General features: G+C 49.3%; 1 protein-coding gene across 1 annotated transcript in view; it reads right to left on the reverse strand.

Annotated features, from left to right (window-relative positions):
• Trpm2 (transient receptor potential cation channel subfamily M member 2) overlaps window positions 1-7497 on the reverse strand; it is a 48795-nt gene extending 41298 nt beyond the window's left edge. Inside the window, exons 1-3 of the mRNA XM_032888823.1 lie at window positions 7436-7497; window positions 5159-5405; window positions 4297-4385 (exon numbers count right to left, since the gene is read on the reverse strand). Of these exons, the coding sequence (XP_032744714.1) occupies window positions 4297-4385; window positions 5159-5320 (251 nt within the window). The 5' untranslated portion in view covers window positions 5321-5405; window positions 7436-7497. The remainder of the gene's footprint in view (window positions 1-4296; window positions 4386-5158; window positions 5406-7435) is intronic.
• Window positions 7498-13200: the final 5703 nt, after the last annotated feature.

The raw sequence follows: 13200 nt of genomic DNA on the forward strand, positions 1-13200 counted from the left end.
AAACAGACCCAGAGTCGCTGAGACCTGCAGGGCCATCAGAAACCCAGAGGGAAAAGATAAGACAAGACTGATAAAGCCAGGTAAAGGAAGAATGCCCTAGACTCCCTGTTGACCCATGGATTGAAGGAAATGCCAAAGATCTGCTTGAAGTAACCAGGAAACTCAACGTATTTGAGCTCAAAGGTGGAGCAGGCAAAGCATTTCTTATCATCGTTATTTAAAACAAATAAAACAGGAGGTGAAGTTTACAGCTAACTTAAGTGAGGATAAGCCCAGAGAGGGAATACATCTGGAGTTCTGTCTTATCATCTTTGGTCATGTGGGAAAAGGAAACAAAACAAGAATAATCCTCCCAGGCCTTTGCCTTGCCCTCAGAGATGATGCCGACATGCCAAAGGCATACCCTTCTCATGGTTCATACAATTCTCTCTAGAAGGCCACCTTGTGGGAAGAACAACCTGTTCGCTGCCCCATCCATAGTTCAGAGTAAGTTCACAGCCTCCTTACCTGGGCTCTTACAATTTGCTTTAAACAAACAAGCAAACAAACAAATCTACAGATTCCAGAGGCTGAATGAGCAAAAATAGAGTTCAAATCCCAGCAACCACATGGTGGCTCACAACCATCTGTAACGGGATCCGATGCCCTCTTCTGGTGTGGCTGAAGACAGCTACAGTGTACTCGTATATAATAAATAAATCTTAAAAAAAAAAAAAATTCCAAAGCCAAAGAAGAAAAAGTGCTTGACATCAGCAAAACAGAAATGGCACCTGCTGATTTCTCTCCCGTGCATGCATATGTGCCTGGTACCCAAATAGGCCAGAAGAAGGTATTTGTGTTCCTGAAACTGGAGCTAGAAACAGAGATGAGTCACCATGTGGGACCTAGGAATTGAGCCCGTGGTGCTTTGTTTTTGTGGGTTTTTTAATGTATGCCTGCATGACAGAAGAGAGCATCAGACAGAAGAGGGAACCAGATATCATTACAGATGGTTGTGAGCCACCATGTGGTTGCTGGGACTTGAACTCAGGATCTCTGGATGAGTAGCCAGTGCACTTAACTGCTGAGCCATCTCTCCAGCCCCAATCCTGGTACTTTGAAAGAGCAGCAGGTGCTCGAAACTGCTAAGCCATCTCTACAGCCCAATAGAGATTCACCTGCCTCTACCTCCCAAGTGCTGGAATTGAAGGTGTGTGCCACCACAGCCAGCTTAAAAACATCATACTTCTTATCAGAAACCATGGAAACCATAAGGAGAGTCAGTGCTGAGAGACTGAAAACTACAACCCAGAATTCTATAGCCAGCTAAACTATCCTTCAGGAATGAAGCCAGCTGGCAAGGGATGCTTTTAGCTGAATGACCATTAAGGAGGTTTGTCAACAGATGAACAACTCGAAGGGATGGCTAAAGTGGGAGGGCGTGCAGATGTAGCTCAGTTAGCAGGGTGCTTCCTACCATGCTCAAAGGCCTGGGTCCAGTCTCCAGCATTGCATGAACCAGGCACTATGATGTACCCCTGTGACCCAAGTATCCAGGATCTAAAGGCAGGGAGATCTTAAATTCAAGGTCACCCTCAGCTACATAGGGAGTTCAAGGCCAACCTGGACTATAAGACATTCTGTTTGGTTTTTTACTCCCCTCCCCACACCCTGGAGCTGAGGACTGAACCCAGGGCCTTGCGCTTGCTAGGCAAGCGCTCTACCACTGAGCTAAATCCCCAACCTCTGTTTGGTTTTTTAAAATGTTTAATCAAAAGTGAAAGCACAAATGAACACATTGTGAATACCAAGAGGAGGAAGATGAAGATGTAAAGAGAATCAGTACAACTCATTTCTCTTGAGCTTTTAAAATTATGTGGATGATTGAACTGGGTCAAACGTGGAATTCTCAACCATTGTAAGTGAGGAGAGGTGGAAGGAGGTATTTCTACAGTCTACTGCTACTCTCAGCATGTCAACACTCCTGATGATGACACACTTTGTTGTGTAACTTTCACAGCCACCGCAGCCACAAAGAAGCTGAAGTGAAACAGAAAGAAAACAGAAAACAGAAACAAAATGGCAGACTTAAGCCAGAATGCAGCAACAATTCTAAACACAAATGATCTAAATATACCCATTGATAAGTCGAGACTACACCAGGAGTAGGATGCCTTTAGTCCCAGCACTGGGAGGGCAGAGGCAAGAAGGCAGGAAGATCTGTGAGTCTGTGGGTGGGAGAGAGGAAAAAAGAGAGAGAGGGAGAGAGAGAGGGAGAGAGAGGAGGGAGGGAGGGAGGGGAGGGAGAGAGGGGAGGGGAGGAGGGAGGGAGAGAGAGAGAGAGAGAGAGAGAGACAGAGACAGAGAGAGACAGAGAGAGAGAGAGAGCAAAGAGACTGACAGATGGGGATTAAAAAAACAAAACAAACAAACAAACAAACAAAAAAGAACCTAGTCAGTATTTACAAAGTATCACCTCAAATATATACAACTAGAGAATTGTTTAACAGTAAAAGAGTCAGTGGATCTCAAGGGCTACCTGTTAGAGGGCACAGGTCCCACTGTGTGTGACACAGACCGAGAGGCATATGACTCCATTCTATTTTGTCTTTTTTTTTTTCCCAGAGCTGGAGCTGGGGACCAAACCCAGGGCCTTGCGCTTGCTAGGCCAGCACTCTACCACTGAGCTAAATCCCCAACCCCATAACTCCATTCTAATGGCATTCTCCAAAGGTCAAATCTATAGATGTTTATGTGAAGACTGGATTATTAGTTGCTAGAGGGTGAGAAAAAAGTGTGTGTGTGTGTGTGTGTGTGTGTGTGTGTGTGTGTGTGTGTGTGTGGTGTCTGTTACCACAAGGGGAAGTACAAGGCCATCTCTGTGGGAACAGAACTGTGTGCATCCTGTGCCAGTGGTTGCACATGCTATGTGGCTGGTGAACGGGCACAAGCCAAGCGCACTCTGACCGAGACTGAACTCTCACTGTTGATAACAGCACCACACAGAGCAGAGCATCCTGTTCTGGACCAGGATGGAGAACACCACAGGGGTATGAAAGCTCATTTTACCAAAGACGAGAGGGATGGCATTGCCTGGTGGGATCCTTGGCATCATTAGGCCAAGATACCACACGCAGGCCTTACTCAGGGGTCTGTCCCTGCTGTTCAACTAATGCCAGCCACAAAGGGAGGCCACACAAGTGTTCCTTAAGATCCCTTGTAAGCCAAGCCAGCAGTGGTGGCCTATGCTTTGGGCCTGGCATATCTTTCCTTTAAATCTGTACTTATTTTCAAATGAAAAGTTGAACGCATACCATAGAAGCCCTGCACGAAAAGAGGAGCGACAGAGGCACAATATACTGAGCCTTACAAAAGACGGGGTACAGCTGAGGCAAAAACCAGATGGAGTCTGGAACCCAGACAAGCAGAAGAAGATGGCTGAGCTAGGAAAGGCAGTCATATCTCCCTGCCACTGCTGGGTTTGGGAGTTTCTGTCTCAATTTCTTCATTCCCTGCCCCCGCTCTAAAAATAAATAAATAAATAAAAAATCATACCTTCCCCTAGAGGAGACTCTGGGAACTTTTGGCTTGCAGGGATTGTTTTGTTTTGTTTTGTTTTGTTTTGTTTTAAGACAGGGTTTCTCTGTATAGCCTTGGCTATCCTGGAACGTTCTCTGTAGACCAGGTTGGCCTCAAACTCAGAGATCCACCTCCCTCTGACTATTAAGACCCTACGGTTCAGGGTTAGGGTTAGGGTTAGGGTTAGGGTTAGGGTTAGGGTTAGGGTTAGGGTTAGGGTTAGGGTAGGGTTAGGGTTGGGTTGGGGTTGGGGTTAGGGTTGGGGTTTGGGTTAGGGGGGTTAGGGTTAGGGTTAGGGTTAGGGTTAGGGAAAAAAAAAAAAAAAAAGACCCTAAGGTTCCTGCTCCCCTGATTCTTTGGAGATCAAGAAGCTCTAAAGACAGGTAACAGAGCCCTGACCCACCAGGCTTGATCTGAACATTGCTGCCACTCGGCTATAGCCAGACTCTGGACAGGTCCCTGGGCAGGTCATCTGGCCCTCTGCCCTAGGCTGACCTAGCCACAAAGTGCATTCCACGCCCCGGGAGACTCTTAGGGGCATAAAGGAGACGGCCTGGACATGCTCCCCAAGTGTCTCCTGAGTTGAGATGGATAGACTTGGGGATTCTCAGCCTGGCATGAACACCAGATGCTCTTTCCCTGGCCCTGGCTGAGGCAGCGTGAGCAGGTTCCCCTCGACCAGTCACACTGAGCCAGGAGAAATGGAACAGAGCCCTTAATCAGAGCCACGCCACTTACCCTGCATCCGAGAGCTTGGAACTTTCCACGAAATACACACATTCCTTCTTCTTGATGTTCTCGGGAATCCATGAGCTAAGATTTTCTTGCTGGGAGTTAAAAAAGAAATGTTGATAGGAGCCCATCTACCCCAGGGTCTCCCTTAGTCATCTCTCTGCTCCCTGACCATCTGCTACTGAGACATCCAAAGGTACATCAAAGCCTAAAAGCACCATGGCTGGGGTTCGTACCTGGCTGGGGTGTGTACCCAGGAGACAAGGATGAGCCTACACAATCATTTTTTGGGGGATACCTCATGCTCAGCGAATATGTCCACACTGCTTTGGGGTGTTGTATTATGGAAAGAGCTTCTGAGGTGAAAATCTGGTACCTGGTGTCTTCACCGTCGAATGCACTTTCAACATGATCATTCTGAAGGGGCCCATTCATCCCATTTTTGTCTCACTCGGAAGCCCCGGAAGCCATCTGCTCCAGCGGCAGACCCCAAAGTCCAGAAACAAGACAAGAAAATCCCCCCACCCGAGGAGCAGCCTGAAGAGAGCCACATGAATGGGGAATATTTTATCTCAGGATGGGCCATCTGTGCTGTGGTTAATCATTCATAATGCAGGAATGCAACCCATCCGGGGCATCCCGGCACCCATCAGTGAGGTTTCAGGTTACCTCACCCTAACCATCTGATAATAAAACGGTTACCTGTCTTAACCCTGGGTCACTTTGCTTCTGTAGCTGACCTGCCTGTCTGAGTTGTTCTGAGGCTGCAGTCTCTGACTGATGCTCCTCTCCTGGCATGAGTGGCTCACCTGACCTTTGGGCTGCCTCTGTGGTCGGGAATGTAGCAGGCTAGCCATCAGAAGCCTACCTTCTCACTGCTGAAGGAGCACAGAAGCCTCCTGCTCTTGCAAAGACTGCTATTGCTTCGTCGGAGATTGGGGACCATGCCCAGATCAGTGGCCCTCCGGGACTGCACCCCAAAGCCCTCCTCTTGATCAGAGTCAGTTCTTCTCTGGTCCAAGGGCTCCATCCTCCACGGCTCCAGATCCACCAGAGGAGAGAGATCTCTAAATGCCTTTCAGGGACGTCTCTTCTCATTTGTGAGGTTGGGGGCTCTGGAAAAAAAAGAAAGACACCCCAAGGGGTTCTAAAGAGATCTGAAAGAGGAAGGCAAGGCTGTGGTACTGAGAGGACCCACCCACCCACCTGTTTCCTCTCTAGAGTCTTCATCTATTTTCCCTTTGTCTGGACATCTCTCCGAAGCTTCCACAGCTCTATCCATGGGCAGAGCCCTCGAGCAGTCTACGAGCACACATGCCTCTGAGGACCATCGGCGCCAGCTCCTAATGGGGCATCTCCGAAACTCCACTACTCACAAGCTCCCTGAATCGGAACCCAGACCAGTGACGGGAGACAAATTTCAGTGGCCAGCGCATGCCCCGCAGTTCTGCATCTTGCGATGACAGAAACCAGTTGACTGCTTTCACTTTCCAAAAGGAAAACAAAAAGCCCCCGCCGGCCCACAAAAATAGGTTTTGGGGAGTCTTGCAATGCTCCATCCCGAGAAACCAGTCTGTTGGTGCAAACCCTTCGTCCTTGGCTCTGCTTTGAGGAGGCGGCAAAAAGCTGCCAGTTTTCCAGCCCTTAACCACTAAGGGAAATGGGTGGGCTGTGGTAAACTAGCTGAAAGAGAAATCCAGGCAAAACCAAAGAAGCCCTCGGCGCCTGAATTGCCATCAGATCCTGAGGTCCTCCTGTTGGGAGTGTCAGAAGGAAACTCAATTCTAAAACCAAAGCCTCCCTGAGCAGGCATTATGGCCGCTGTCCATGGTTAAAAAAGTAACAGAGTTCACCCCTGTCCTCTGGTCACTGATGGATAAATAAAGAAACTATGTTGAAGATGGATAGGGACTCATGCCTTTAATCCCAGCACTGGGGGGTAGAGGCAAGCCAGTGTATGTGTGTGTGTGTGTGTGTGTGTGTGTGTGTGCGCGCGCGCGTGCGCGCGCGCGCGCGCGCACACGCACTCGCAGAGTATTCCAAAGAGAAAAGAATGAGTGGACAGACAGACAGGACTTGGCAGAGCCTATACCCTGGATACAACATGACATCTATAAATGTGTTTATCTGGGTCATCTGCTCTACCTGTAGACGACAGCAGGCTGGAACAGAGCAAGACCCCCATATGGGATAACCCTCCAAACCTGAGCTCTATACACACACACTGGTAGAGACAGGAAAGGACCCCGATGTGTGTGTGTGTGTGTGTGTGTGTGTGTAGTAGTAGTAGTAGTAGTAGTAGTAGTGACACACCCTCCACTATGGCCTCAGGCAACTGAGTTCAGTCCCTTTGGAGATTGCCTGTTAAGAATGAATGGCTGGAGAGCCAAACCCGATTGGGCTCTGGGCATTTTCCAAGTAGCTATTCATTCTCAAGACCCCTGGACCCAGGGTGTATCTGGGCACCCACCCCAGCACACAAAAGTCCCGGAAAACATAAGGGACTTTATTGGGAGGGAGGCCTCAGGAGCCCTGGCTGGAGGCTGGGACATGTGGCACCTTCTTTACTTCACTCCCTGAAAACTATGCAGCTCTCAGGCTCCCCGGTAGTTCTCTGCTTGCTCCCAGGCATCCTGGACATACTGGCCTGGAAATCAGTTGAGATATTATAAACCGCTAAACACAGGAGGCTAACGCCCCCAGTCCCCTGTGAGGATTCAGAGGAAGAGCCCGGAGCCGGGAGCTGGGAGCTGGGAGCTATAGCGCGTGGGCATAGACCACCCTGGCTGACATTGAACCTGTACCCTGTACTAACTCCAGAGACTGTACCTGGATGCAGCTCAAACCCAGCAGCCCCTCGACACCACAACTTATGCCTCTATCCCGGGGCACACCCTCCCCCAACTCAGGCTGAAATCTGTGCACCAGAGAGCAGTCAGCATTCCAACTCATGCCCGCACCCAGGTCGGAGACTTAATCTTTACACTTCTGTCACACTCAACGAACACTGCAACCCGCCCCCTGCACCTCGCACTTCACACTCCCTTCCCGCCTGAGCCCCTGCAGTCGGCATTCCCTTCCCCCAACAGAACCCCTATTTTCTCTCCAGATACTAGGTCAGCGCCCCTTTACCAGCGCCGGGTACCTGCTCAGAGGCCGCGCACCCCAGCGTCACACGCGCAGCTGCGCAGGACAGCCGCAACTCGCCCACATCTCACCGCTAGGTGCAGCCTGAACGGCCCGCCCCGCACTCTGCGTCACTCAGCCTGATTGGTAGCAGCCGCAACTAAGAACGTGGAGCCAAGCATGTGCTGGGCCTCCTGAGATGCTCCACCTTCGGGTCAGCCTCTTTAGGACACCTAGAAAGGCACTCGCGGGTCCGGGGGGTCAGATCCTCCACAAAGTGTAGGAAGAGAATTGTGTGTGCCTTGTCTTCAATCCCTGAACCACGGAGGGGGCAGCCTGGGATAGGGAGCCAGGGCGCCCCTGCTGGACCTGAGCTGACTTAAATACCTGACACACTCCTGCCTCAGTACCCTCCTGCTACAAGTCCCTTACAGCTACCCTCACACTACGAGCTCCCAAAGCCAAAGCCAATACCCAGAGGGTGACTTTGGATGTGAAGACTGGGGAAGTCTCAGGGTCCCTCCAAATGTATCACACAACAGAGGGGACAGGAAAAGCCAGAAGGATCGATCCTAAATTGAACCTACAACTGGGTTGGTTTCAAAGATGCCTACCTATTCTATTCATCCCACCCCAGTTATCCTGAATGTGTTGTGCCTGGTTCCTAAAAGTGACAAGAACTATATCAACTCCTGGGGAGACGGTCGAGACTTTCTTCCTCCCCAAATCGCATTCCTCTCCATTCCCAACATCAATAGACAATGCCTGACAGAATTCCTGAGCCATTGGCCTCAGTGCCAGGAACTCGGAGAGGATTGGTCTGTGACCTCAGATGTATTTAGTAGGGGATCTGCCCAGAAAGTCATGGCTGGCCAGCAACTTCCTTCCTCATTTCCTCCCCAGGGTACTAGTCCTCTGAGCAGACCCTGATTCAGCACATACTATTGAAGGCCCTTCTACAGCTGCCCTGTGGCTTCCCCACCCCAGATGAGTGGACTAGCCTACGGATGCTCACCATGCCTAACATCTCCCCAGTCTGGATGGATCCACGACAAAGATGCATGATTTGCAGGGATAGCACTCATGAAATGCTGTTAGAAATAATGTCATAGGGGGAGGGGGCTGCCTCTCATCCAGAACAGTGGTAAGGAGGGTCACAGGCCAGACAAACGTGCTCGTGCTCACCGGTGCAGCGGCTCTGGTCTATTAGGCTGCATGCTTCACGGGCATCCCGATGGCTTCCCTGTCCACTGCTGTGTTCCCGGTGTCCGGCAACTAGGGCTCCTGGAGTGGTAGGTTAGGGAATGAGCTGCCACTCCCAGGAGAGATACCCAGACCGGTGGTAACAGTTAAGGAAGTGGGGACACACACCCCACCCTCGTGCTGTGTGCGCATGCTCCTTCCCTAAACTATCTCATTAACTGAAATCACCGTGGGTAGTTAATATTTCATAAGACAGTAATTGCAGCATGGCCAGCTGATAAGCAGACTGGCCTCTGGTTCCAAGTAGCCCAGGCCCCCTGTGGGCCATCATCTAAGGTGAACCGGTCAGTGAACTGTGCATCCCCATGAAGTGTCTGTGCTGTGTGGCCCCGAGTGACTCCTTCCTTTCTAGAGAAGAACCACAGGTTACAGGAAGGCCACATTGCATCTTCCAAGATACATTACAGCGGCATTTTATGAAATATCCGTCCATTAAAAATGATGGGCACCAGCCATAAAACTCAGATGCAGCATGTGCTGATCTCGCCAGAAAGTCGCCTCAATTCTGACGAAGGAAATAATTCAGCACAAGAAGTTTTTTTTTTTTTTAATTTTAATTTTTATTTTTTTTAAAGGACATTAGGCCCAAGATAAAAAAGCCCCTGCTTGGGTAGCAAAAAGAAAACCACAGAAATGTGGTGATCGGATGGCTCTCTGCATGGGAGTCATGAGTGAGAAACATGATGAAGGAAGCCGAGGAAGGAGAAGTCTTGGGGCAGAGCACAGACATTTGCTCTACAGAGTAACTGCTCTGGTCCAGGGCTAACTCTGTCTGCCTTTGTGCCTTCGTATTAGGAACAGCAGACTATGGGGTGTGTAAGTGGACCGGAATGGCTGTGTGCTATTTAAAAAAAAAAAAAAACAACAACAACAACAACCAAAAAAAAAAAAATCCACTTTAATTACAAAAACAGGCAGCGGGCCAGACTTGCAGCTGAGGCTCGGCTCCAGAGTCCCAGAAACATTGTAGCGAAAGGACTGCTCCTGAAAACTCGGTGGTGGGAAGACACTATAGGAAGTTGTAACAAAAGCAGCTGGTGTCACCCTGAGGACTGCCCATTCACTACGTACTGTCGAATGCTACCTGGGATACAACATCATCCTGAGAGCTGAGTGGACCCCGGCTTCCAAAGGTAACATGACATTTTGAATAAAAATCAACAGTGTACACCCACACATAGGCACATAATTAAAAAATTGAAACAGGGGGCTGGGGATTTAGCTCAGTGGTAGAGCGCTTACCTAGGAAGCGCAAGGCCCGGGGTTCGGCCCCCAGCTCCAAAAAAAAAAAACCAAAAAAAAAAAAAAAAAAATGAAACAGAATCTAACCAAAAACAAAACCTGTCTTTTAACAAGATTAAAAAATAAAAACCACCTCTAAAGATGCGTGGAGATGCGAACACGCAACCTATAATGGGATGAGATTACTCTTTGCTGTGTTGTGAGACTCACAACTGCACACACAGAGCCCTGCACACTGTCCAGGGAACCCATGTGCTGGCATTCGCTGTACCTGCCTCCCCTCTGAGATGGATGTCTCACAGTGGAGCTGCGAGAGGCCAGGAAACCGCCACAGCAAAGTCTGAACTGGTTCTTTAGAGGAGAGAACAGCTAAGGCAACGCTGCCAAATGTCCTGCCCTGTGAAGCCCCAGTAAAGACTCTAGAGCAGGAGCCAACATAGGTGGCTGTATTAGAAACAGCAGACTAGGGGTTGGGGATTTAGCTCAGTGGTAGAGCGCTTGCCTAGCAAGCGCAAGGCCCTGGGTTCGGTCCCCAGCTCCGAAAAAAAAGAAAAAAAAAAAAAAGGAACAGCAGACTATGGCTGTGTGTCAGCACACTAACTATAAGTGCCCCAAACACCTCCTTCAGGGGGTTAAAACCATAAGGGGTACATGGACCGTGTAACCATTTAGAATGGAGATAGTCTCTAATTCAGAACAAAAGCCGCTGTGAGGGGCTGGAGAGCTGGCTCAGGCTGTAAGAGCCCCCACTACTTTTTCAGAGACTCTAGTTCAGTTCTCAGGATTTACTTGTCACAACTACACAACCACTTCGAACTCCATTTCCAGGAGATCTGATGCCCTCTTCTGGCCTCTGTTGGCAACTTCCCAAGAGCTGCCTCTGAGTTTCATCTTTGAGAGGACTATCAAATAGAGGAGGAAGGGACAGGGCTGGACAGAATGATCCACACACACTGTGATGTAGGTGTGACTGAGAGCGAGGCTACAGCCTTCGTGGTTTTGTAACCTGGAGGCCCGAGACCTGACTGGGTGCCCATCCAATCTTCATCCAGTGACTAGAAAGGAGCATGGCCTAGGGTGAGCAGAGGCTGAGGTCAGAAGGCAAATCAGAGAGGTTTCCAGCTCTGAGCCACCAAGAAGTGGCCAACAGGAAGCCAAATGAAAACCTGCCCTGGTGTCAATTTCCTCACAGATAACGGCTCTCACCAGGGTCTGGCTCTGTGCCCCACTCGGCCTGGGGTCTTCCAGCTCCATTAATTCCTTCCCTGGGGAGATGTAAACAATCTCTCTCTCTCTCTCTCTCTCTCTCTCTCTCTCTCTCTCTCTCTCTCTCTGACAGACACACACACACACACACACACACACACTCACACACACACACACACACCTTCTCCTATGGTTCTAACCACAAACCAAAGTGAGATTGCACCAAAGTTCACCCTGGAGAACCAATGACTTTACTGGGCTTGTTTACGGAAACTATGTAAGACATTACTGGTGGGATCTTGGTGGGGGGGGAGGAAGACACCATAGAAGCTACACTGGAAAGTCTTCCCCAACAGCCTCGTAGATGCAGCCCCCTTCCATTAACCTTTCCTGCTTATTTACTCTCTCTCTCTCACATCCCAAGACCACATACAACCAAGACCTCGTGAAACAAGGGCAAAGTTGAATACAAATGGCTGGGGGTGGGGGGCAGACTAAACTCTCAGGCAAGGGTCCAATGCCCCTCCCCCAACCCCTCGTTCTATCGGAGAACATCAATAGGCAACCAGGCTACTCTGAATGGCCTCTTGAAAGTTGGCACAGTTAATCTGATGGCGATGGCATTTTACAACAGCTATGTTCCTCTTCTGCGGGAGCAGAAGAAGAGGTAGGCTTTAAGTGTTGGGTAGCAATTTCCTCTGAAATTTTTGTTTGTTAAGGGAGAATGTGGGGCGTTGGTAGGGGGTTATAAGATTGAGAAAAAAGCAAAGGAAACTCACAAGGCTCAGGAAATTCAGAAAATTACAAGACTCACAAGGATCCTCCCAAAGGTTAGATAAACAGCTAGAATTGCTGAGGAGAGGAGACTCTCTGAGCACCCACTGCCTGCAAGTCATTCAGGGAGCTTGATGGATACTGCTTTGGTGAATTGTCACCCATGCTCCTGTAATGAACCCCAGTAAACTCATTGGTTCATCAGCTGAATGGAGAATTGTTTCTCAGGTCTGTTGTTATCACTCTATAGATATTTGCTTGTGTCTCTATAGGAAAAGCCACACAACACTAGAAAATGAGCCTTGGCCCCACAGAGAGGGAACAGCAGCAGCAAGAAGTGTCAGTATAGGCTGGAGAGATGGCTCAGTGGTTAAGAGCACTGAGTGCTCTCCCAGAGGTCCTGAGTTCAAATCCCAGCAACCACATGGTGGCTCACAACCATCTGTAATGGGATCTGATGTCCTCTTCTATTGTGTCTGAAGAGATGGACAATGCACTCACATACATAAAATAAATAAATATATCTTTAAAAAAAAATGAAGTGTCAGTTCTAAGGAAACCAAGCAGTAGCACAGAGAAGGACCTCCCTGTTCACACCAATGCAAGGCTCGCAGCAGCCTGGTCCCTTAGTATCCCGACATTATAATCCCTCTGAAGGACTACAGACTGCAGCTGAGGTAGTGCACACTCAGTTCATGGACAGCACATGACCCAAACAGGGCCAGTTTCCACATGGGGCCTTGAGGAAGTTCAAGAAACCCTCTTCCTGCCAGATGTGAAACTGCCAACTTCATACCTAGAGTTGGAGGCCAACCACAGCGGTCTCGGGCCAGTAGAACACAGGATGAGGCCATGTCCTGAGAGCCCTGGTTGCCCCCAGATGAGAAGCCACTACTCTACTTTCTCAGGCATGAGAGGTGGTGTTTCAGTTTTGATTTACATAAGATGTGGTTACTTTTCCTGTCTGTGCCAGGGTCTTTGCAAGAAGAAACACCGTTCTGTGTTTGAAATGAGACCTTTGTTATAGGTGGCAAACTTTATGCAATTGTTACAGAGTACGGAAGTGGAAGTCTGAAAGCAGAAATTGCAGAGTTTAGGGAAGCCCCTTGGCAGTCCTCTTGAAATGGGACAAGAGCATTTATGGGATACCGGGAGCTAAGTGTCCCCCCAGCCCCCACTATAGATACAGGGCCAGACAGGCAAAGCTGAGAGAATAGAGGGTTCTTACTCTGAGTTTGCACCAAGTAATGTCTGGGTGCTTCTGGGACCGCATGCAGGACGGCAGTGAAGATAGGTAGA

The sequence above is a fragment of the Rattus rattus genome, chromosome 18 (genome assembly GCF_011064425.1).
Source record: "Rattus rattus isolate New Zealand chromosome 18, Rrattus_CSIRO_v1, whole genome shotgun sequence".
Lineage (NCBI taxonomy): Eukaryota > Metazoa > Chordata > Mammalia > Rodentia > Muridae > Rattus > Rattus rattus.